This window comes from Chenopodium quinoa, unplaced genomic scaffold (genome assembly GCF_001683475.1).
Source record: "Chenopodium quinoa cultivar QQ74 unplaced genomic scaffold, ASM168347v1, whole genome shotgun sequence".
NCBI classification, from domain to species: Eukaryota; Viridiplantae; Streptophyta; class Magnoliopsida; order Caryophyllales; family Amaranthaceae; genus Chenopodium; species Chenopodium quinoa.
Genome location: NW_018742881.1, coordinates 2,003,563 through 2,030,005, shown reverse-complemented (window position 1 = coordinate 2,030,005; position 26,443 = coordinate 2,003,563). Strand labels below are relative to the sequence as shown.

General features: G+C 35.7%; 3 protein-coding genes and 1 pseudogene across 4 annotated transcripts; 3 read left to right on the top strand and 1 right to left on the bottom strand.

Moving 5' to 3' along the window:
- Positions 1-591: 591 nt before the first annotated feature.
- LOC110726835 lies at positions 592-4,754 on the bottom strand (annotated as a pseudogene).
- Positions 4,755-5,868: 1,114 nt separating this feature from the next.
- On the top strand, positions 5,869-9,950 carry LOC110726834 (pentatricopeptide repeat-containing protein At5g50280, chloroplastic-like). Its single transcript, XM_021906359.1, has 2 exons — positions 5,869-7,110; positions 8,227-9,950. Exons 1-2 carry the CDS (start codon positions 6,266-6,268, stop codon positions 9,539-9,541), a joined length of 2,160 nt encoding a protein of 719 aa, XP_021762051.1. The 5' UTR covers positions 5,869-6,265; the 3' UTR covers positions 9,542-9,950.
- Positions 9,951-12,642: 2,692 nt separating this feature from the next.
- LOC110726833 lies at positions 12,643-18,481 on the top strand. The gene is made up of 4 exons (XM_021906357.1): positions 12,643-13,135; positions 13,488-13,748; positions 16,069-16,163; positions 16,304-18,481. The coding sequence occupies exons 2-4, from the start codon at positions 13,499-13,501 to the stop codon at positions 18,116-18,118; spliced, it is 2,160 nt and encodes a 719-aa protein (XP_021762049.1). The 5' UTR covers positions 12,643-13,135; positions 13,488-13,498; the 3' UTR covers positions 18,119-18,481.
- A 1,010-nt stretch (positions 18,482-19,491) lies between these two features.
- Positions 19,492-26,423, top strand: LOC110726830 (UDP-N-acetylglucosamine--peptide N-acetylglucosaminyltransferase-like). 2 transcript variants are annotated; one of them, XM_021906354.1, is made up of 10 exons: positions 19,495-19,739; positions 20,695-20,914; positions 21,761-21,853; positions 21,938-22,039; positions 22,397-22,564; positions 22,680-22,768; positions 23,184-23,305; positions 23,481-23,665; positions 23,843-24,127; positions 25,057-26,423. In XM_021906354.1, exons 1-10 carry the CDS (start codon positions 19,600-19,602, stop codon positions 25,576-25,578), a joined length of 1,926 nt encoding a protein of 641 aa, XP_021762046.1. In that variant the 5' UTR covers positions 19,495-19,599; the 3' UTR covers positions 25,579-26,423. The 2 variants fall into 2 exon arrangements, with proteins under 2 accessions (XP_021762047.1, XP_021762046.1); XM_021906355.1 differs by lacking the exon at positions 21,761-21,853 and having other exon boundaries at positions 19,492-19,739.
- The last annotated feature ends 20 nt before the right edge of the window (positions 26,424-26,443 follow it).

The following is a 26,443-nucleotide window of genomic DNA, read 5'->3' as shown; positions in this document are numbered from 1 at the left end:
GTGAACATCACAGAACAGATTATGAGGATTAAAATAGGTGAAATTACCTGGGAAGTTGAGGTAAAATTTAGGTTATAATTTACTGATTAAAGTTTACTTTATGTGACATGATCTAAATACATATTATGATGTTACAGGTTCCATTAGGACATGATCATAAGGCCCAATTGGTTTTGTTTCACTTGAACATGTGGAAAAAGGCTTCCAAGATCGCGCCACATGTTTTGCTACGATTTCCAGCAGATATGAGGAATATGATCGTCACGATGTTCGAAGTTCCAAATTTTGGGGTCATGAAGTTTATCACTGAAACAATGAACTAATTCAAATTTAATCCATCTGATGTTGATTCTAGCCAGTAGTTTTTAATTGCTGTGAATTAAGTTGTAATTCAGTTGTTTGCTTTTGTTTACAAAACTAGTGTTCTGTAGAAACACTGCTTTAGCATTTATGTAATTAGCTTGCTTCAAATAATATGCATGTTCCATAAATTGTATGCACTATTGTAGATATATAGCTATACTGATTTATATTATATATGCATCCTTACATAGATAATCCTAGAAGCAAAAAAAGAAATAGGCAATTGAATTAAAAAACCGTTCATCATATAACTGACATCCAGGGATTACATTGATAACAAATACAATCTCACTGTTTCCCCATCACTCTAGACATAAATTTTGAGGAAAAACTTAGAAATAGAAGTGACAGACTATGAATTCACCCAGATATACACAATCACATCAACACACAAATTCTAATAACAATACAATCTAGCTGTTTGCATCACTTCATCTGTACACACAGTAGGCATCAGTCTTTCCACTTAAAATCAGCCAAAAGATATGTATCTCAGTTTCAAAACAAACAGAAAAATTGCATATAGAATACTTCACTACCTATCTTTTTTTTTTCTCTATGTAAATCTGTAGTAGCCCAGTCCTGAGATTTACTTCAGACTCTTGTTGAAGTGAGCATCTCTTAATTTTCAATCCTGAACTTATTCTCAGATAGCTTGGGAAAATTTTACAGTCTTCGACAAGCCCTTAAAAAATTTGATGTATTCAGTGTTATTGCAACAGAGCAAGCATAAACTCCAGCCAAAAACTGCGAGGTGGTAACTAACCAAAGAACTTTCCACTGCCTTCCTGAAACAAGTGTGGCGAATCCAGTGGACAAAAGAAATGATAGAGAGGGCATTTTTTCATGCTTCAAATGTTTTTACATCACTACACTCCTTGCGATGGTTCACATGTCAGAAATACCTGTTACCCCGATTCGGAGAATACATTGTCCCAAGCCCACCTTTAGCAGGAGACTGAGCTGAGAGCCCAGCAACTAGGCCTGTTGGGGCGTGCTCAACAACTGCTGGAGCCTAAGGGGTAAAATAGAACTGTTCCCAACAATGGTAAGGCATACCATGTCCAACTCTATCCATCCTCCATCCACATCCTGTATTCTGCAACCCAAGTGTCAGACAACTTCAGATTCAAGTAGAATTTCTTTGTGGGGACTTTCTCTGTAATCAAAACCTCAGTTTGAGACGAAAGGAAGCTCATGTCTTGCTCAAATACCTTGCTAGAGTTTTGGTGGAAATACCATGTGGGAAAATTTTTAGCAAGTCATAATGAGCATAGATTTACCCTGTCCTGGTGGCCTGCTAAGGAAGAGCCCAGTGATTCAGTGAAGTAGTGTTTCTCCCTTCTCATCAACTAACTCTCAGCTATTTGAGAGCACACAAGTTGCCTCAAATCTCAGAAAATTGAGCAAAGAGTTCTCGCTTTCTTTTCCCCACCAGCCAGCAAATCCTCGTTCTGTTCTCTCAGTAACCTCAAAAGGCAAAGGTTTAGCATTTTCACGCTTCGCAGTCCAATCAGTCCGATCATGGGAGATCGGGATGTGGGCTGGGTCCATTAGATTCTTGAGGAGAATAGAGTGGTCATATGGAAGCTCATGTGTCGTCGAGACATCTTGAAACCCTGGCCTAGCAAGTTTTCAAACCAAGGGATTTTCTTGGCATTTGGCGGGGTTCATTGGGACATCCACACCCACAAAACTCCTTGGCAATCTCTCACTTCATAAGTACTTACACATACTTGTTTAGGAGTTTTGGCTCCTGCTGGAAGCTGATAGAGAATATTTGTGAAAGAAAGTTATTAGAAACATACATTTTTCAGCAAGATTTGAATACTAAGATTGGAATTCTAGGTGAACGAATATTAAAGACAAGGTCGGGTAAGCATTGACCAGAGAAATCTTCACACATTTGCCTTTGCCTTCAAATTGCCAACCATGGTATAAGCATTCCAACCTCCCATCAACTAATTGCCATTCTGAAAGTTTGGCTAGCCTAAAGCAAACATCACATTAGAAGCCAGCTTTCTATCTAATTTAGATGTCTATAGAAAAAACTGTTTCCGAATTTCTCTATCATTATTCAATCATCATTCTTGTAACACAAATTCTTTCCCACACAACATTTAAATGAACTTAATTCTCTGTATTAACAAAGTAGAATCAAAGAGTTGCGTCTATGATTGAGCAATTTCTTGAGTTTGAGAAGTGTGGAGAATGGTTCAAGAAGGCAAGGGGGTGCATAGCTTTGGAGTTTGAGGGTTTGAGAGGATGAGTTTGGGGTGGGAGATTTCATGTTGAATTGAAAGCTTGTAATTTACATTGTTTTTCATCAAAGTATTACTCCTTAATGGATTAGTGGGATTTCTCCCAGTTCTCGAGTTTCCCACAGTAAATTTTCCTTGTCTCGTTATTACTTGCTGTTTGTGTTCGTTATTGTTAATTGTATGATTCACAAACTAGCAAGCACATTCTTTAATCTTTTCATCACAATTATGTTCCAACTTCCAAGGCTTCATTTACAATATTAGTAGACAAAATGCTAGTAATTGAATGCAATGAAAGTGCTCGCGAAAGCTAAATAAACGAGCTAAAGTATAGTGAATGCCACAAATGGTATAAATGGATATGCTTGCATAACTAAAAGGCTACATGATGCATAATGTTTTATACATGAAGGGGATGAACTATATTTAAAACTAGTTTGTATATTTAAATAAAAAAAATTGAAATAGTTTTACATTTTAGCTCGATTTAATTTAAACCCAAACACTTCCAAAGTATGCAAATTTCTCATCTCAAGTCTCAACTAAGCTAAAGCCCTGTAAAACAATGTTCAAGTCTCTCTAACCAGTAAACCATACTCCCAAGTCCCAACATTCAAAGGTCATCCAAATATAATCAATCAGTACAATTCAAGACTTCAGTGACACTCCCTCCGTCTCATAATGCCTCTTTTCCCTTTTGGGTAAATCAAAATACAATGTCTCTTTTTATTCAAAGATTGTACTTTTTTTTTACATTATTTACTCTCTTTTTGATAAATTGCCATCTTTTTTACCTTTTCTTCTTTCTTTTAACAACATCAATTTTCAACACTTTATCTCTCTATCTTTCAATTATTTATTTTTCTTTCTCTCTACCTCTCTCTAAACCACATGCACATATAAACTTCTAATCTTTAATTTTAAGGAATTTACAACTTTCTTAATCCCCACGTAAAAACCCAAAGAGCAATTGTATTATGAGACGGATTGAGTACATAACTACATAATTATAACAACATCTGAACCATAAAGATCAAATCTTTCAATTACAATTCCACAGTCCAACTTTATATACCTACATTTCAATCAAACAAGAATAAAACCTAAATAAAATATCAGCTTACCCCTTAATTAAAGACTTAAAGTAGTGAACATACGGGGTGGAAGTCATGACACCCGAGATCAAATCACGTCTTATTTTAACAAGGTTAGTTAATTAAAGTCATGACATCTAACTCAACACCCGAGATCAAATCACGTCTTATTTTAACAAGGTTAGTTAATTAAAGTCATGACATCTAACTCAACACCCGAGATCAAATTACGTCTGCATCACTCACACTTGATTAGTAATTAATAATTATCTAAAATTGAGTGGACAGTTAATTACCTGGGGGGGGCAACGATCTTCTTAGCACCTGAGAGTGAGGTCACCAGAAGCATCACGTAACAGAACAAGCTGTATAAAAACAGTAAGACCCAAAGGAGCATCTTCTGGAATGTTCTTAGTTAAGTGAAGTGGGTACCATTCTTCTATCCAATCATAATCTGCGACCTATCTCTCTCCTCTGACTTCTGCTTGACTGCTGGGACCCACAAACACTTCATTTTCTTCCCCTGAAGCTGATGATCCAACTACAACATCTGAAGCAATTGCATGTAATTATTGAATGATAATTTGGGTTTATGATTTGATTTTTTCATGAAATTGTGAAGTTTTAGGTGGGAATTAGATGGGTTCTGTGAGAAGCAGAGTATTGGGGTTTTTGAGAGAGGAGTACATGGAAAAATTGATTGCAAAATTGCAATCTTTTATTGGGAACCTTTAATTTATGCTAGAAATGTCCCAAATTAATTGAGTACTGTATTTATTACATTGGCTGAGAGAGAGCAAAAAGAATGGGAATTTTTGGTTGCTTGGTAAGTTGGGGACTTGTGGGGCATATCTCCTAGCCACACATTGCTACGGAGTAACAAAGTAGTGAAGGTGTTGACCATAAATTTTGAATTTTGAACAAGTTAGAAATTTAGGCTTTTTCTCTAGGAATGGTATATAAATAAGGAGTATAATCCTTAACAATGACAACTTGAATCTTTTCTTTGTTTTTTTAGTTGACACAGTTTGACTCGCTTTTATGATTTACAGATACGATAAAATATAATTATGTAAAATCTTGTTTAAATCGCTTATATGTATATTTTTATTAAAATCCACTTTTTATAATTTTGCAATGTTGATAATTGAAGTTATTAATGGTTAAAAACATGTGTTGGCAAGCGTGATAATAGAAAGGTGTCAACTAGAAAAACAAAGGAAGTATTAATGTCCACTTTTAGCTAATCTGATAATGCGCTTTACAACTTTACATACTCACGATTATAAATAACAAGGTATAATCCTTAAAAACGTCCAACTTACTTGAACCAAGCAAATGTATATTTTTATACTACATCCGTTACAGGTTATGTGCAACGATTAGACATTTTCCCTCTCTATTTTATGTCAAATCATTGCACATAACCTATACCGGAGGTAGTATTAAACTAATTAATGTACAAAATTCCGATCCTATAATATGCTTTGCCTTTCTACCTAGAAAAGTTATAACTTATAAATAAGTCATAAGTTCATAGCTTAGTAAATTGACAGGATGATTGACAAATGACAATATAAAAATACCATAAAGATAAAGCCCAATTAGCCGGATGGACCGGGCGCTTAAGGCGGAATTGGATATCTTTTTCGTCGCCAAATGTCAGCCCATCTGTCCATCTACTAATCTGCTACTAGTATTATACTTCTACGGTTCCCTTCAAGTCTTCAACCTATGGCACTTTACATTGGTTCACTTATTGTGTCAAATATAATTAGAATCATCCAATTGGATATTTAAATATCCAAAGGAATTAAATATGATTCTTCCATTTTTTATTTTTATTTTTATTTTTTTGACAAGAATTCCTCCATTTCAATGTGATTGTGTTAAAGTCTTAAAGGTATAATCATTCATTTTATACTTTTACTAATACTTGGACTCTTTATTTTACCTCAAGTACCCTTGTTGGATCTTTGACACTCGGACCTGGGTATGACATTTGGACCCTTCATTTTTATTCAAAATTACATAATTTGGTCACAAAATAGCCGAGTCGGACACTTAAACCTATACCTGTGTCGGACATGGGTACCCGATTCCTAGTAACATAGTCTATCAATCGTTTTTTCTGTTTTAAAAATAAAAAATCCTTATTCTTGTTGGAAATCCCCTTTTAAAAACGTAAATCCTGCGCTGCGTCATAAAGAAAGAGAGCATTTTGATTTTTGAGAGAGAAAAGCAAAGAGCTTCAGAACTCTGAAGCTTCAATGGTGAGGATCTTTTTATTGCAATTTAAACAGATTTTTAGCACAGCTTTCAATAATTGACTCTTTTGATATCGTGGGTGTAAATTTTTTCTCGGTGTTTTGTGCTTGCCTACCAAGTGTTCGACAAAATGCCCAACTGAAATTCAGCTTCTATAGTATGATACTAGTGGCAAACTGTGATTTGTAAGAAAAACTGATCTCTCAATCTTACTGGGGTTCTTCAAAGTTCAATCCTCTGTGCAAAAAAAGGTGTGAAATTTCCAGTGAACTGACAATAATGGCTCTAATGAGCCATAATCTTCCTTCTTTCACATTCCTAAATTTCAATCACAGTTCACTTTTCTCTCCTAACTCCTTCATCTTTAATGGCGGGACTAAAAAATTCAAACTTTTTTCTGTCTCCTCAAGACCTCCTTCTTCTTCTAACCCACCTTCTTCCTCTGTTTCTACACCCCCCATTTTTCTTCCTTACCTAGAAGAAGAAGAAGAAGAAGAAGAAGAAGAAGAAGAAGAAGAAGAGGTTGAAGAAGAAGAGCAAAATGAGAAATACCCAGATGACCCAATTTATAGATTTTTCAAATCCCGCAATTCAACTCAAGACCCACCTCGGGAATCCAGGTTAACCCTCCAGAAAAAACGTCGAACTGCTTGGCATTTGGCTGATGACAATGAGGACACCGAAACCGAACCCGAAATTGGATTCGAGCTCACAGGGGAAAGAATAGAGGAGAGGAATGAGTTGGGTGATGATGAGAGGCCTGAGATTGAGGGTATTGTAGGGGAAATATTGGGAATTGCGAGGAATTTACCGGAGAATTTGACGTTGGGAGAGCTATTAAGTGGGTATGAGGGAAGAGTAGGAGACACTGATTGTGTGCAAGTGTTGGAGTTTATGATTCAGGAAGGTATGATGATGAGTTGCTTGTATTTTTATGAGTGGATGGGGTTGCAGGAACCCTCTATGGTTACTCCTAGAGCTTGTTCTGTGTTGTTTCCTGCATTGGGGAGGGCTAGGATGGGTGGTAAGCTGATGATCTTGTGGAGGAATTTGCCTGATTCGAGCGATTTTAGGGATGTTCATGTTTATAATGCTGCAATGTCTGGGCTATTAACCAGTGGAAGGTATATCTTTACATACTTTTATGATAATTTTTGGAAATATAGATGAATCAGTCAATCAGAGAGCTTGACACTTTATCTTGTTTTATGCTGCATTTTAGTTCTGCTTAGACAAATGATAGAATGATTATAATCTTTACTTGTTTAGGTGGAAAGTTAATGCACTTATCAAACCCAAAGCTAGGGTAGTGATTTAACAGTATAAATTTTTCCCTTTGTATTTGGCTAAATTGGATTTGCCATACATTCAATGCTGACTAATTTGCTAGTTGGTTTTGCCCAAGCCTTAATTTTTGATTGAAAAATACCTTTTCAAACAATAAGGCCATGACTGTGTTATTCAGACTCCGTTTTTGTGTTGGACACGGGTACTTGTCCAAGTATGAAGTATCCTGGTTGGCTATTTAGTGCAAAATTCCATGAAATTGATTTGGTCCCAAATGAAGCGTTAAAATGTCCATATAAAACTATCCTGTATTCCAATAATTTTCTACAAAATATTACTCGTAATTCTTTTGCACTGTTATCATAATTCCTCTAATTTTTATGTTTCCATATTGCACAATTGTGACTATCTTCTCTCTTGTACTTTCAATTTAGTTGGTAGGCAGTATTTAGAACTTGGAAGAAGGGGATTGGAAGGAAATTATGTTCCAGGATATTGTCAGTGTCTTGGACTCTAGGTACTCCTTTCTTTTTTCTTTTTTTTTTGTGTGTGTGTGTGTGTCTATTCTGACTTCTGATAGCTTTAACATCGGCAAGCTTAGTGTGTAGGAAAGTCATTAAACATAGTAATATGGCATGTCAAGCGTCATGTAGATGCACCTAAATGAGAATTGAAGATGCTTACCGGCGCTGCTTCTCATTGTATACTTAGGGCTTGAGGGGAGGGTTTGGAAAGAGGATTTAGTCAATAATGGAAACAATTTTATATTATGGTGAGATGGGTTAGGTCTTAGGTGTATAGGTGCACTGTTGTTGGATTATAGAAGTGTCATCCATGCAGTCTCTTGTTGATGCATACGACTTGCGCAAATCTTGTTTCCTGTAGAGAATTTGAGAACTGTGTTCAAAATATTATTATTTTTTGGATTTATAACACAGAGATGTTTATTGTAGGTATCAAGATGTTTGGAAGGTTTATGAGGAAATGGAGATGAATAATATCCTCCCAGATCGTGTGACAGGTTCTACTATGATTACTGTCATAAGAAAGCAAGGCAGAAAAGCCAAAGATGCATGGGATTTTTTCGAAAGAATGAATAGAAAAGGAATCAAATGGAGTTTGGAGGTTGTAGGAGCTCTGATCAAATCATTTTGTGATGAGGGATTGCAGAAACAAGCCTTGATCATTCAGGGAGAGATGGAGAAGAAAGGGATTTCCTCGAATACCATAGTATATAACACCCTTGTAGATGCTTATTGTAAATCCAACCAGCTTGAAGAAGCTGAAGCTCTCTTTGTTGAGATGAAGACCAAAGGCCTTTCGCCTTCAACTGCCACCTACAATATTTTTATGGATGCTTACAGCAAAAGGATGCAACCAGAGATTGTGGAGAATATTCTTGAGGAAATGCAAAACACTGGCCTAGAACCAAATGTCAAGTCATACACAAATCTGATAAGTGCATATGGGAGACAGAAGAAGATGAGTGATATGGCTGCAGATGCATTCTTGAGGATGAAAAAAGCTGGTATAAAGCCAACTTCTCATTCCTATACTGCCCTGATTCATGCATATTCGATTAGCGGTTGGCATGAAAAAGCATATAAAGCATTTGAGAACATGCGGAGGGAAGGAATTAAACCCTCTATAGAAACATATACTGCTCTTCTTGATGCATTCAGGCGAGCTGGGGATGTACAAACATTAAAGGAAATATGGAAATCCATGATTCAGGAGAAAATTGAAGGGACTCGGGTAACCTTCAACATTCTTCTTGATGGATTTGCAAAGCAGGGTCATTATGTGGAAGCGAGGGATGTTATCTGTGAATTTGGAAAGATCGGTTTCCAACCAACAGTGATAACATATAATATGCTAATAAATGCATATGCACGAGGAGGACAAGATTTAAAGTTACCGCAGTTATTGAAGGAGATGATTGCTCTAAACTTGAAACCTGATTCTGTTACATACGCCACTATGATCTATGCTTTTGTTCGTGTTCGTGATTTCAAAAGGGCTTTTTATTACCACAAACAGATGGTTAAAAGTGGGCAAATCCCAGATACTGAATCGTACCAGAAGCTAAGATCAATTTTGAATGTAAAAGCGGCTGTAAAGAACAAGAAGGACAAGAGTGCCATACTTGGTATAGTTAATAGCAAAATGGGTATGGTGAAAGATAAAAGGAGAGTTCAGAAAGATGAATTCTGGAAGAACAAGAAGAAAAATGTGAGATTTCACAATCCTGATCATGTTGGACGATGAGTTACAGTCAAGCTTGTGCTAAAACTTCTTACAAGTCAACTGGAAATTCGGTAATACCCAGACCTTGGGGATACTAAAGTGCTTTTCTTGGCTCTGTTAGCTTTACCTGGTGTCTTGCATGCCTGAAACTGAAAGGCTAGATAGCTAACAATCTGCACAAAGTCGAGTACAATGTCCTTGATCAACTCGGCCCTCTTCTCTTTTCATGTATATTTTATATGTGTTTCTGTTGTAGTGTATAGAATCAAATGGAAAGGTATAAACAACTGTTTTGAACGATTGAAACCAGGAACTTCTCATCGCCGACTGTTTTTTGCTGGTTGTTTCATGATTTCATTCACATGCCTTGAATGTCATGTCACATGTAGTTTGCTATCTTCCCCCTGAATATATGGACTGCTTTATTACTCATGCTGATGTCTGATGCTGTTATTTCTGTTACGAGTATTTGGTTTTGGCGACTGCCATAATTTATGTGTTCAGACAGAATCTGTAAAATCAATCTATGTTGTATTTACAGTACCATTTTTTCTAGTAAAATTCCGCTGTTGTACAATCTGAAGTTACACTTATGTTTATATTTTCGCTCAAAATTTGATCATTTAAGGATGAATTAAACTTCATATCGTATTTCTTAAATGGCAGAAATTGCCGTAAAAATAAATAAATAAATAAAAGTTTGAGCAATTTGTCAGTAAGGAATAAGGTTTAAGCTTAAGGTAAACAATACTCCAACAAGAATTTTGCAAAAGTAATTGTCACGTAAAAATAACATGCTTTTCATTTTTTCTTGTTACGAAACTAAAATGTAACTAATTTCATTTTCTCCCATGATTTTTATCATACTCTGTAAAATTTTCACAATTTTCTCACATGATTTGTCATACTCTATTTTCTCACATGATTTGTCATGTTTTCAAGAGCATGGTGGACATTGTGCTCCCTTGAAATAATTTTATAAGAAATTGGATTAAACTATCTTAACTTTATTCCTAAAATAACACGAAATAAGATATCATGTACTTTTAATAGGATAAAAAGAACATTAAGGCATCATATTTATTACTTTGTAGGTTTTATTTTAGTTTTATTGTAATAACACATTAACACAATCATCATAATTATTAGTTTATTAACACATCATGCTATCATGTAATATAAAACTCCGTAATTATTATTGTTATTCTATTATGTAATCATAGTAATTTAGTCTATTTCACGAACAATGAAACATAGAAGTTGCATGTGTCTACATGAGGTGCCTACAAATATACGAAGTAATTCATAAACCTAATGCAGATTTAACAAATTTAGAAAATACACAAATATGGAAAATTGACATACCGAGGCTCTTAAAGATGGAAAATCATTCAATTTATATTTATCTCTAATATGCAAGATATTTAGTGATGTCAACTACTCCAAATTAAATTTTTAAAAGAAGGAAATTAATATTATTAAATTAACAAGTTCAATGGTGATAACTTTTTTTTTGTTTTGTTTAGGAAGTAATAAACTCGCATGTACAGATGTTATTTAATCTCAATTTTATGTACTATACTAAAGACTTCAACCTTAGAATAGTTTACACTTATACTCAAAAGAGAACTTGAATTGTTGTCGTCACATACCTCAGCTCAATGCATAAGTTTAGAAGTGTATTTCACTATTTTGTAGTTTTGTACTGAATTTTTTTTACAACACCAGGCCACCCTGTACTTAATGTTATATGATACTTTGTACCAACATTTGTTTCATTTTCTGGGATAATAAACATAATAACTTACCTAGGTAATAAACTAGGGTATTTTGGGTTGGAATAACTCAATCATCTCCTAATCTATTTATAATTAGGGCACATATACAGTGTTATACCATTCAAAATAACCTAATCTATGAAACGAACATTATTATAAATATATTGCCTAAGTTATGTGAACAAGGTGGAAAGGTGGTAATAAAAATAAATCAAAATAAATCATAAACCTAATAACGCAATTGTAGCACAAACAGAGGTACATGTAAATTGAATTCAACCATCCTCGAATACATTAATGAAATCGAGAGTAATCTTCATCTAATTAACATGTTTAAAGAAGAATTCTTGACAATTTTGGTGTGAGGGCATTCTCAATCAAACTTTATTTGATCTGGTGAGGGTAATGCTATATCTCGAAAATTACCACTAGGCCACAGATTAAATTAGTCGACATGACAAAAGCTTCCTGTCATATGCTTCAATGTTGTTTCTAAAAGTTAATATTGTATAAATGTAAGATGATACCAAATATCGTTTCATTGCCAAATCTCAATAGTTAATCTATGATAGCAACGTTGTAGTTATGCTCAAAACAATGAGTTTCAGTCTTTATTTATCAACTTTAAAATGTTTGTAACAAACATTCTAAAGAGTTAAATGAGATCATATGACCCCTCAACTCTACTTTGGACATAACACACTCCTCTTGACACTATAATGTAAAACTAAGAAAGACAACATCTAAAATTTATTGGAGAACATTATGAGTTAGTTTTAGGTATGACAAAAAATTTACGACATGCATTTAGGAGTCTCTATCTTTGTTAATTTTTTTTTTTTTTTTTTTTACTTTGTACTTGTTAACTCAGTTTCATTAAGTTAATTTCTTCTAAATTAAACAATATAACTTTTTTCGTTAAAACAATAATATTAATTAAAAGCATGCATTAACATAAACACCAACATTCAACATTATTACATTATTATGAACGTATTACTAGTTCAAACATATATATCCAAAATCCAAATTACAGCCTAGTTTTCTACACATTAAATCAATTTTTACATGGATATTACCAAAGGCCCTATCCAAAAGAATCATATCATATCATATCCTCTCTTAATTAGGTAATATAAATCAAAGAGATCAATAATTTTTCTTAACCCTTAAACTAGCACACCACCTTTACTCAATTGGATAGAACTAATCCTATCCACCAAAATTACCTTTACTACCCCCTCTTCCCCTCCAACCCAACCTTCTCAACCAAGGGCATTTTAGTACTTTCACAACAATCCAACCCAAACTCAATGACCACACACACGTGGAACAAAACCACAGGACATCAAATACAAAGCAAGATCAAAAATTACCACGTGGCAACCCCAAATAAAAAATAATAAAAAATTAAAACTCCCCTAAAAATAACCTGCTGACGTGTACAATATATCATAGCCTCCCTATAAATAGGCCCATATTTTTCTTTCATTCTCATCCATTTCTCTCAAACTTTCTCTCTCTTGAATTTCTCTCTCTAAAACCGATTAGAACGACAACACTCAGACACATACACATAACACATACCACCCTCACTACTCTTGTATTTCTTCTCAGTTTTTCTCTCTCTTCCCCCAATTTTCTAGGGTTTCTGATTCATTCGATTTCTCTTTCTTCGATTTTATTCCGAAGATCTTGTGATTTTTTTAATTTGATATTACTTTTTTTTTTCGGCTGTCTTGGCTCGAGATCCGGGCCAAGTACAGAAACGGAGGAATTTGAGGGTTGGATTTCGATTGGTTTTGCTTGAGGTTTATGCTGTTGTAATCATTTTCAGGTAATTTTTTAATTTTGTTTTGGTTTCATCTTCATTTTTGTTGTTATTGATTATGTTTTTTGATTGATTAAAATGTTAAATTGCATTTTTTTGATGTTATTATGTGTGTTTCTGGAATTATATATGTATGTAAATGTTGAAGAAAAATGTGGATTTTATGTGTTTTTGAATTTTTTGATGTTGATAAAAAATCTATATTGATTTTGGATAAAATGTGTGAATTAATTGTTGTGTGATTTTCCGACATTTTTTTTCATTTGGACATTATGTTGTTAGAGTTAGGAATTTTGGAGAGAGTTGAATTTGATTTTGGTTGGTATGGATTGTGTGATGATTTGTGTGATTTTTTTAGGGATTGGAGAAATGGCGTCAAATGAAGGATTCTTAACAGAAGAGCAGAGGGAGAGGATGAAGATAGCTTCAGAGAATTCAGTACCGGCTCCTTCGAAGTTGTTATCATCATCGCCTAAGGGTTTATTGTCTTCGCCGAAATCGACTACATTCCTCTCTGATCACCGTGGGAAAGGTGGAGGAGGAGGTGGTGGTGGTGGTGGTGGGAAGGCGCCTTCTGTGAAACCTCGTCATTCGGGGAAGGTTGTCAGAGTCAAGAAGGGTGAGTAAAATTTTATTCACAATGCTGTTAGTTTAATTTCCATTGATTTCTTATGGTTTTATGGATTGTGATTAATCTGTCAGTTTTGTATGTGCTGTATATTTAGGTTAATTGAGACACTATTTTGTAGGATAGAGTATATCTTTAAACAGTGAAGATGAAGATCACTCTTTTATGTGTTAATTTGATTCCTTTCCCTTTTTTTTGCTTGATCGCAATTTAATGGAGTTATGAGGATTATGGGACAACTTTGAGTAATTTTACAATTTCGGGTATTTATCCCAAACTTAGGTTCACATTTCCTCCGTTTTTATTTTTTAATATAGAACTTTTTTATGGAAACGTTGCAAATTTTACACTATTCACATAAACTTTTGCCGTCTTTTGTGATTTATGCCTTAGGAAAAGAGATTTTTTTAGATTTGACACTGTGTTTTTCTAATAAACTTGTTTCGTTTCTTTAGTCACATTTAGCAATGCACAAATTCAACTATTAATGAGTAGTTATCGTTAAGCCAAAAATAAAAAAAGTTGATATTTTGAAAATATATACCGTGATGAATTTACCCCATATGACATATTTTTCATTACGTGTGAATCACAAAACACGATCAAAGGGAAGTGTGTGAGAGTGCTAAAGTCAAAACGTGTCAACTTAAAAAAACAGATGTAGTATTATCTTCTTATTATACTACCTCTGTTTTTTATTAGTTGACACGTTTTGACTTTAAGACTATTCACACACCTCTCTTTGACCATGTTTTGTGATTTTTATGTGAAGAAAAATTTAGTCAAGTGGGATCTTGATAGTTTCGTCACAATGTATATTTTTGATGTATCAACTTTTTTTTAATTTTTGCATATCGGTAATCAAAGATATTGATGATTGAGATTGTACATTGGCAAACTTGACAAAAAAAGTGTCGACTAAAAAGAAACGGAGGAAGTATTTACTTAGGTAAAATTAAAAATGTTAATGATGTAAAATGTGCCTTTGGCAAGCATGAAATCCCTGTGGTAGACTGAGAAAAGAATAGAGGAAGTACATGCATCTGTTACTTAATTTTGCTTGCAATATTCTGGTTTCCTTGTATTACTTGAGCATGAGGTGTTAACAATTGGTGTCACTCTTTGTTAATAGAGTTGTTGCTTTTGAGAATCTGGAGTTTTCATTATAACTCTCCCCTTTTTTATTCTCCGGATGGTCTTACCATTTGTGGCTTTCAGAATAACAGATATCTAGTATATGGATGTCTGCTGGGGATTATGTGATGTTGTGATGTGTTCATAAGTGTTCAGTTACTTCTGGGATGGAGGTATCAATTTATGGGATATGAGACTGGAATGTGCAATATTAAGAACTAATACTATGTATACTGAACAAAGCTGGAATACTATATAACTTTTGGAAGTTTGATTCTAGGGGTAATATATTTGCAAATGTTTCTAGGTCTGTTACTCTGTTATATACAGATCTGCAATTATGTAATTTTTTGTTTGCATGAAGGGCGTTGGAGTAGGGAAGTAAGGAGAGTAAGGGAAAATATATACTGTAATTCAATTCTAGATTGGGGAAGAGGAGGAGGTGTGATATATTGGATCCCTTCCCTTATTAATGTGCAGTATCTTTTTTAGCGATACAAAGATTTAGCTGTGAAATCTACTATTTTTATTTCCTTTCCTTTCCTCCTGTCTTTCTGCTCCAAAAGTGTAAAAACCAAATCCATTGTGAACGCCTTTGCTTGTCACTTTTTAAGTTCTTGGGACTTATAGGGGCCAGAAAAAAAGGTCTTTGTCTTACTTGACAAAACATGATGGTGTCAGTGATATAGCAACGATAGTAATACTTTATCCTCATGAACTGCTTACATAAACCCTTCTACTCCATGGAGACCTAATTGTCACTTACAATTTATTAAACTACCTGAATTTATAGTTTTGTGGAATTGCCATTAAATGCGTAGAAGGATAGAGTATGTATTAGGATTCTGTTCAATCATCCAAATAGGAAGGGTGGCAGACAATCAATTTTACTGTACAAAATGATACTCCGTATTAAGTAACTCAAGCTGTTGTGCGTAATATGGTAGTTTTTATAGCTATTTGTCTTTGTATGTTTCTCTGTTAAAGCTCTTTTGGTGTATTATTGTAATTTCCCCTGCAGATGTCTTCTTTTCCTTTGTCTGTCGTATTTTTCATGCAGTTGATTTTATCAACCGCTTTCTGTAAATCTGGAATGGTTACAAATATAGCATGCTTTCTAAGATCACGCTTTCCTACTTTGTTAGTGTCCTGTGCTGATTTGCATTTATGAATTTAGATGGTGCCGGCGGCAAGGGAACTTGGGGAAGGCTACTTGATACTGAATGTGAAGCACATCTAGACCGTAATGATCCTAACTATGATAGTGGGGAGGTATTTCTTCTGCCATTTACCTGTTAATTGTTAGCTTAGTAGATGACAGCTTGTTATACATTGCTTTAATTAATATATTGTACACATATACTTGATGTCTTTTTTCTTGCATGAACCAAATTATACTTCTTAATCTTCAGGAGCCGTACAAGCTTGTTGAAGCAACTGTTACTGACCCCTTGGATGATTACAAGAAAGCTGTGGTTTCAATCATAGAGGAGTACTTCAACACTGGTGTGGTGGATGTGGCTGCATCTGATCTTAGAGAACTAGGATCGAGTGAATTCCATCCTTATTTCATAAAGAGGCTTGTGTCAATTGCTATGGATAGGCATGACAAGGAGAAAGAGATGGCTTCTGTTTTGCTTTCTGCTCTTTATGCAGATGTCATCACTCCAGCCCAGATCAGTCAAGGTTTCATCCTGCTGCTTGAGTCGGCAGATGACCTATCTGTTGATATTCCTGATGCAGTTAACGTACTTGCACTATTTGTTGCCCGTGCTGTTGTTGATGACATCCTTCCTCCCGCATTTGTCACTAGAGTGCAGAAAAATCTTCCAGTCTCATCCAAGGGGCTTCAGGCTGTTCAAATTGCTGAGAAGAGCTATCTTTCTGCCCCACACCATGCAGAACTTGTGGAGCGAAAATGGGGTGGCAGTACTCACCTTACAGTTGAGGAAGTGAAAAAGAAGATTGCTGAGCTGTTGAGGGAATATGTGGAGAATGGAGATGTATTGGAAGCCTGCAGGTGCATTAGAGAACTGGGAGTTTCTTTTTTTCACCATGAGGTTGTGAAGAAAGCTCTAGTTCTTGGTATGGAGAATCGATCATCTGAACCTCTCATCATGAAGTTATTGAAGGAAGCATCTGAAGAAGGCGTAATAAGCTCCAGTCAGATGACAAAGGGGTTCTATCGGGTTGAGGAGAGTCTTGATGACCTTTCTCTGGACATCCCATCCGCAAGATCGCTGTTCCAGTCCATTGTACCTAGGGCAATATCTGAAGGATGGCTCGATGCTTCATTTTCAAAATCCACTACTGATGATGGATATTTCCCCAAGCATGATGATGCAAAGGTGAAAAAGTACAAGGAGGAGATTGTGTTTATAATTCATGAATACTTCCTTTCTGATGACATCCCTGAACTCATTCATAGTCTTGAAGATCTTGGGGCACCGGAGCTAAACTCAATTTTCTTGAAAAAGCTGATCACCCTTGCCATGGACCGGAAAAATAGGGAGAAAGAGATGGCATCTGTTCTTCTGTCTGCACTACATATAGAGATTTTCTCCTCAGAGGATATTGTGAATGGCTTTGTAATGCTCTTGGAATCTGCTGAAGACACGGCACTTGATATCCTAGATGCCTCGAATGAGCTTGCTCTTTTCTTGGCTAGGGCAGTAATTGATGATGTTCTGGCCCCTCTGAACCTCGATGAAATTGCAAGCAAGCTGCCGCCCAACTGTAGTGGGAGCGAAACTGTACATATGGCTAGATCGCTTGTCTTCTCTCGTCATGCGGGTGAGAGGATCCTCCGCTGTTGGGGTGGTGGCTCCGGGTGGGCTGTAGAGGATGCCAAGGACAAGATAATGAAGCTGCTTGAAGAGTATGAGAGTGGAGGTGTTGTAGGGGAAGCATGTCAGTGCATTAGGGATCTTGGGATGCCTTTTTTCAACCATGAGGTTGTAAAGAAGGCACTAATTATGGCCATGGAAAAGAAGAATGATCGGATGCTTGATCTTCTTCAGGAGTGTTTCGGTGAGGGCCTGATCACGATCAACCAGATGACTAAAGGGTTTGCTCGTGTCAAGGAAGGGCTCGATGACCTGGCGCTTGACATTCCAAATGCCAAGGATAAATTAGAATATTACATGGAGCATGCTAAGAAACAAAACTGGATCCTGCCAGGTTTTGATTTAACTGATGAAGATGGCTTGTTGGCTGCTGCTTCTTGAAGGTAGAAGTGAAGATATATTATTTAGTTGTCAGCCTCTCTCTTGCATGTTAAACAGTGTAATGCGCATTTACCTCACAGTATCGCGCTGTTAGTTGGCTCCTTATGTTCATCTTTTATTTTCTTGGATTCACCATCTGATATGATAAGAGTTTATTTTGAGGATTAGATGTATAAAGTTTTTATTTCTATCAAATTGACTTGTCGCTTAGACTTGCGAAATCTTTGCATTAGTTGTTTGTAATTTGACTCGACTTTTTTGTTAGATGATGATGACATTGTTGAGTAGAACTGGTCGGATGTAATTCACTGTAAATTTTTAGGAGTTTGCAGGCCACAATAAATCAAAATTATGTTGTGGAAATAATGCTTACACTTCTGGACCTGATCTCAGCAGCAGCATTTGGGGCTGCTTGTATCTTGCAATGCAGCTAATGTGCCATTCAAAATTAACAGTCGATAACATTGTGTAGTGTAAATTAATAACTAGTTGTGAATAGTTGTTGGAAATTGAAAATGTAATTGCTCCCAGTACACTTTGATATATAAAATGTAATTGTTACCCTTTATAATACTACTCCGTATCTTTACTTGGAGTGTACATTGTACTAAAGGCAAATCGCTACCTCGGTTTTAGACCTTAAGTAGCGGTTTTTCTCAAAGAAAAAATTACCCTAAATACATTACCGAGCCTATGTGGACTGTATATTCGCAAATAAGTTTTATTCCAACGCAAAACCGTAAATAAGTTTTTAAAAAAGCTACGAAGTATAATTTTGTAAATCATCCTAAGATAGTACATATATAAAGTAAGATAGAAAATGGATAAACGCGACTAAAAACATTAGAGGACGGATGAAGTATCAATTTTGAGTATTTTTTTTTAATGTATGGAAAAAAAGCATTCTGACCAGACCTATACCCTCACAATTTTCTGGTATAGTATTTACAAGATAGGCACTTGACAGTAAAGGAGAGGGTAAAGGAATCCCTACAATCCTTACCCTCAAGTACCGTGGTACCCTTTTTTTTAAAAAAAAAAAAAAAGAACTGGGTACCCTTGCTTGGTAAGTTGGTAGGAGTTGAACTCCAATTTTTTAGATTGTGACTTGTGAGGTAAGAGTTGTATCAAGTGAGCTAACAATTTATTGGTAATTACGAGTAAATTGGAAATTGGGATAAAAATACTCGTAACATGTACAACAACTAATGGGGAAATGATTTTGGCACACCTTTATATGAGAGGAATTTTAAAAACTGTGCTCTCACAATAGGTGTGCCAAAATCAATTTTTGGCGTGCCAAAATCATTTCCCCAACTAATGTATGTAAGTACTCGTATGCATCTGTCTACTCTAATTATCTCCAGTAATACAGATACAGTTCGACAGTGCTGCTGTAATAATAAATCGCACTTTCTCCCTTTTAATTAAACAACTAAATATCTTTCTCTCTCTTAAAGAAGGCTTTGGCAAATTTGCAGATGTCAGCCGCCGGAGAAACCTCGGAGAAGAAGGCACACCCTATGAAACTCGTCGTTTTGGCCGACTTAAATGTCGATCCTCCTGAATTTGACGAGGATGACATCAACCCCTTCAACCCTTCTCCCCCTCTTCCTTCTAGGTCTTTCTCTCTCCTTTCTCTTTGGATTTTTTGTTATTTTTTCATTGTTTTGATAAATTTTGTTGCTAGTATTGGTTAATTGGAATTTTGAGCAATTACCCAGTTGCTAAAACATGATTTTTAGCTTAGAAATGGGGCAAAAATTCTATTTTGTTTGGAATTTTGGTTACCCATTTGGACAAAATTTAGAGGGGTGTTAACAACTTAGAGGCTTTGGCTAAGGCAGAGTGTGTAAGGAATTTAATTTGCGGTGGAATTAAATTTAAGGACGTCATTTATATGATTGTGGTCTCACAATTTGGTTTTTCTTTTTGCTGGTTTGTTGTGTTGTTCTGTTAGGGCAATGATGTAGACGGGATTTGTTGTCGGGTTATACCCGATACCATGCTGACTAAAGTGGTTGTTCTGTTGCGGTTGAGTGGTAGAGGTTCTCAAGTCCATGGTTCAATTTGGCATGGTTAATATGTTATTAATATAATTAAGTTGTTTTCATTCAACTGTTTGTTGTAGAATTTTATTGAACTATTACAAGCTTAAAACCATATATTTGATTGTTTGTTTTGATTTATACAATTTAACATTCTTAACAATCCATTAGAGTAGTCAGGAAAAGTTAAATTATGATAGTAATCCAAAATATTGTCGATTGTAGGTATTGAGGTCACCAAGTGTAGTCTTTTTGGTTGTTTGATGTGTTGTTCTATGTTATTTATTCCCTTGGGTGTATCTAGAGCTGCTAAGGGCAATGATGTAGATGAAATTCAGAAATTTGATCTCATAGACTTTTCAAGTAAGCTAGTTGTTTTGTTTCGGTTGAGTGGTAGAGGTTCTGAAGTCTATGATTCAATTTGTCTTATTTGATGTGTTATTATTGGACAAAAGTTATTTTAATTCAGCTATTAGTGATTGGGTATTTGTGAGAAGCAATTTTGAAGCTTAATTTTTATTTATGCAGGTTAATAATTAGTGAGAGTGGTCAGGAAAAGTTGCCCTTGTTAGTAAAAGAAAGCAGTGATGTTGTAGATGGCGAAGCTAGAAGGTTAAATAAAATGGGGAAGTGCCGTTCAAGGTCTGGAAAAGATGACCATCTTGACTGTGGGGTGGATGCGGAGGGAGATCAACATTCTCAAGGGACTCCGTCATCCCGAGAAGAAAAAGTTAGCAGCCTTAAAACTGTGAGTTGGTTCTTAATGTTTTAGTCATTGTTGTTTTCAAGCAGTAAGTTGTGTTGGAAAGATGTTGAATAGTGTTACAATTGCTTATTGTTCTGCACAATTCTATCTGCGCAAAATTACTTTTGGAAGTATGGAGTAGTTTAGAGGTTCTATGAAGAGACAGATTCCCATGTTAGATTGCTAGTCTTTGTCTTTGAAAGGGTCTTGGACAAATCACAGGCAATGCCAAAGGCTGAAAGAAGAATAGCTTTGTGCCAGGTTCATCAAAAGGTCTACTTGGATGTTTTGCACTTGTCATAGCTTCAAAGAGTAATGAAGAATGGTGAAATTACCTTTTGTTTACTCATAGTACAATCTGTATCAACAGAGGTGAAATTGCTTGCGGATATGTTGCTAAGGTTTGTAGGCTTTTCTAGCTTAAACGGGTTGGTTTTTAAGCTTGGTTAGAAGAATTTTGGCAAGTAGCTGTAAGCAATTGTCTTGGTCTTCTTTTCTTGTATGTGAGACACCTGTATTAGATTTATAAGACAAATGATTACCTAGAAGCTAGAACAGATAAGACCCTGGTATTAATGATGAACCCTGCATTGCTTCAATTTTCTTTTTTTGTCAATTCACTAGTATATTGTGCAATATACACTCATTTCACAGATTAGTACTGTTCAAGATAGAAATTCAGACAAAAGTCTCATCGAGGCAGTACTGGAAATTTGATGAATCATGGAGTCTTACAATTATTTTTAGTCCCTTTTTTTTTATTAGTATTATTGGCAATTGATTTTCAGTCTATTTTATAATGACCCCCCCCCCCCTGTTTGTAACATAACAAATTTCCTATGTCGGTAGGGTTTGATACATGTGGCAAGGAAAGCTCCAAAAAATGCTCATGCTCACTTTTTACTTGGCTTAATGTACCAGAGATTGAATCAGCCTCAAAAGGTTGCTCTAAGGTCTTAAAACTTATTTTTGGGTTTCAACTCATTCTACTTATCTTTGCGGCTAAATTGTGGAACTTTTTTTCAGGCAGTGCTTGACTACGAGAAGGCAGCAGAGATTTTACTCCGGTCTGATGAGGAGATTGACCGACCAGAGTTGTTATCATTGGTCCAAATGCATCATGCACAGGTGTTTGTTCTAATTTCTTGAAGTCTGTTTTGGCTGGGATACTTAAGAATGATATTCACATTTAAATTGTGTTTGGGCAACAAATATTGGAGGGAAGGAAGGTGAGGAAAGAAGGCTAGGAACTATTTTCCTTCCAAACCTTTCGAACTCACTAATTATTTACAGGTTATTTGGTTAGACGGCTTAGCCCTTTAGGAATGTAAGGGAAGGGAGGGAAGGAGAGGGAAGTAAGGAGAGGAAAGAAAGAGATGGGATTAAGATAACGACAAGGAGCTTTTTAAAATTATCTTAGTCCTATGAACATGTTTATTCCTAATGTATACTTGTGCTAAAATTGCTGCCTTCCTTGCTGTTCAGTGCCTCCTCCTAGAAAGTCTTGGAGATTGTGCTTCAGATAAAGAGCTTGAACCTGAAGAGCTGGAAGAAATTCTTTCGAAGCTAAAGGAATCTGTGATGTCAGATATTAGACAAGTACCTGTGTGGAACACTTTAGGAATTATGCTTCTTAAATCTGGTCGTTTGGAGGTAAATTTGCTTACTATTAAATGTGTATGTTAAGAAACTGTAACATTATTCTGCATGCGCTTACGGCTTATTCTGCATTCAAATCTGACTTTTATTTTTATTTTTATTTTTATAGAGTGCTATTTCAGTTATGTCTTCCCTGTTGGCCTTGGCACCTCACAACTTGGATTGCCTTGCAAATCTTGGTCTTGCTCATTTGCAGAGGTAAGGGAATGTGGTTAATATTATCTCTTTCATGCACTTACGGCTTACTGGTTCTCCTTTGCAATCATAAAAGTTCTTCATTACACATGAGGTTAAATATGCCATGTGTAAATTATTGAAACTGTTTGTAGAATCTTTTTGAAAAATTGAAAGCATGGATTAAGCTTCAGAATTTTTTTTTAAAAGAAAAAGGCTTATTTGATTTCCTTGTTGATTATGGAAAAATTTCACTTATTCTACCATCCGGTATATATTAAGGTCAGTGTCCTTTTGATGTGTTGTGTGGTTCACTCCTTGCTTGGCTGTGTTAGTGTAGTTTGCATCAGTGACCAGGATTTTTGTATTCAAATGTTCTCAGTCATCTTTTGATGCTGGTGTTCTACGGCTTTTCTTTATACCTGATTCATAATTTCAGTGGGAATGTGGAGGCTGCTTCAAAATGTTTCCAGGAGCTTATTCTGAAAGATCAAGGCCATCCCAGTGCTCTTGTCAACTATGCTACCATTTTGCTGTACCAGTATGGCTCAGCTGTTGCAGGTTTGAATTACTTGTTTCCTAACTTTATTTTACAGTACACATTTCTTTGTTGCTTCTGCTTTTGTCCAGTGTAAAATCTTTAGTGGATCTTTTTGCTATTGTCTATTACATATTGCTGTTATATGGTTGTCTTGTCTCCTACTACCAATGTTAGTTTTCTAACCCTAATTTTCAGGAGCTGGAGCCAGTGCTGGGGAAGCTGGTGCAGAGTCAGATTCTGCTGCTGCTATCAATGTGGCAAAGGAATGTCTATTAGCTGCAGTCAAAGCAGATCCTAAAGCAGCTCATACATGGGCTAATCTTGCCAATGCATATGATATTAGTGGTGATTATAGAAGCTCTAGCAAGTGCTTGGAAAAGGTGTCTTTGTACTCCCTGACCTTTCTGATGAAATCAGTTTGTGTCCTTCAGCTGTCCTTTCATGTGAACAAGTCTCTGTTGATATCTGAAAAATAGCTAGCTACAGTTGTATATATATTTAGGCTAGACTACTGTGTCTTTTGCATGTAATTTGTAATGCTGCTTTACTTTTTGCAGGCAGCAAAACTCGAGCCCAACTGTATGTCTACTCGATATGCTATTGCTATCCACCGTATCAAGGATGCTGAAAGGTCACAAAATCCCAGTGAACAGATATCTTTGGCTGGTAATGAGATGGCTTCGATACTAAGAGAAGCAGATCCTTTGCTGATTGATCCTCCAATTGCTTGGGCTGGACTTGCTATGGTTCATCAGGCTCAGCATGAAATTGCAGCAGCATTTGAAACTGAACAGAAGGAGTTGATGGAAGTTGAAGAGCATGCTATTTGCAGCTTAAAGCAGGTACATTGATATGTGTTTTTAATCATACAAGAGATGCATTGTAGTGAAACTTTTTCTATTGGTGTGCTAGTGGCTAAGTTAGACATACTGAGAGAGAGAGGGGGAGGGGGGGGGACAACCTAAACATGCTTATTCATATTACAAATTATTTAGACGAGGATATCACATGAGTATGACGTCTATGATTTCAATGGAAGGTATCTGCTTTTTTTTTTTTTTATAATTTTTTTAGAGATAAATCTTTTCAAGCTGTCCTATATTACTTTCTAAGAAGTTGGACGAGTCAATTTGTTACTTTACCTCTGAATTAGCTGAAATGAGGTTAGTCTAACATCTTTGTTCGATCTGAAGAGTTTTAAAATATCTGGCTGATTTTTCGGTTTAATTTTTGATCTTTAAAGAATTGCAAGTTTTTAATAATAGATAAGCACATTTGTTACAACTCCTTTGAACTTTACAATTAGTGTTAATAAATTGCTACTTTTATCTTAAAAATTCAATAACTGTAACTTTTTATGGATAATGCTTTCAATTTATTTATTTTTTATTTTTTTTATTTTTTATTTTTTGTGGCATAGACTTTCAATCTTTTTTTATAAGTGTAAACTATAAAAAATTACAACTGCGTAGGGAATATATGTCTTAAAAGTTAAAGCAATAAGTTTGATATGAGTGATACAACCTCTTCCACAAAGACTCACAAATAAAATTTAGAAAATGTAATTAGCTTAGTAATCCCTCCATCCAGTTAAGACAAGAACAAAATAGAGGAAATATTAATAATGAACCCTTATAGTGATGCAGAGAGCTGGTTCTTACCCTCTTCTAGCAACAGTTATCGGGCTTGTAGTTTCTTAAAGCTACAACTAGAGTAGTTTAGACAAAGTGACCTTTGTGGCTTGATCTCAAGAATGCCTCTTTTTTCACAGGCAATTGGAGAGGACCCAGATGATGCTGTGCACTGGCACCAATTAGGGCTCCACAGTCTCCGCACCCAACAGTTTAAAATGTCACAGAAGTACCTCAAAGCTGCAGTATCTCGCTTTAGGGAATGCAGTTATGCATGGTCCAATCTTGGTATCTCTTTACAATTAGCAGATGAACCGTCTCAAGCCGAGGAAGCTTTCAAACGAGCTTTAATTTTGGCCTCTTCTCAGCAAGCACATGCAATATTTTCAAACCTAGGGAATTTGTACAGGCAGGAAAAGAAATACGATAGTGCAAAAGCTATGTTTACAAAAGCACTTAAGCTTCAACCTGGATATGCTCCTGCATACAACAATCTAGGTCTTGTATTTGTTGTTCAGGGCCTACTGGATGAAGCAAAGTTCTGCTTTGATAAGGCTTTGCAGGCTGATCCCCTTTTAGATTCTGCCAAATCTAACATGGTTAAAGTTATGGCTCTGTCCAAGATATGCAAAAGTTTCCCTTCAAGCATAATGCAGGAATAATTTGGATGAAGTTGGAAAAAGATATACATCCAAGATGGTTCAGAATAGATTTATCCTTTCCATGATTGGGGGTGAAATCACGACCCAATGAGAGAGTTTGATGGGATTTTCTGTAATCATTTCACATTTCTAAAAAATTGGATTCGTCTGCAAAAATGCCTTGGCTGAGAATCTACGCCATCCATTGTCTTTAGCTGATTATTCATGGTAATATCCTGCAATATGTAGCTGAAGGAATGGTCATCATGCCTGCCTTAGCATTCCTGTGCTGAGTGACTGAGTAATGTATCTGGTTTTGGTAATCACATATTCACATGGGCCAGTACAGTAGGTCAGCTACAAGATTGTCATCGATAGTAGAAGGTTTCATGTTTCTGGGAACATGCATTTTCAACTTAGATATTGCTGACCAGAGTCGTATCACACCAGGTCAAGGATAATCTCGTTCAATGATTGTTTCTATGTGCTTGACCAGTTGACCTCATGAATTTGAGGGAATTGTGAGTGGTACGAACAACTTATGCTGATTGCTCATCATGGAAACTAGTATCTACGCTGTTTCCTCAGCCTTTTCCCTGGGAAGTCCTTCAGTAAAGCTGTATTCTGCTGATCGGGTCTGTGTATTTTATTAGGAAAGTAATTTGGTACAAAATCAGGTCACTTCATCGCTGTATATAGGGATCAAACAAAATTAGCCAATTATTACACTAGCCAATGACATTTTCCATCAGAGATCACTGATCTGTATCACAGTTTATTATCCAAGCAGGAAATGTGATTTAATTTTTCTTTGTTTTTGTCAAGATAATAATAAGAATGTGATCTTGACTAAGATCTTATTCATATCATTGAAGTTTTATATGGT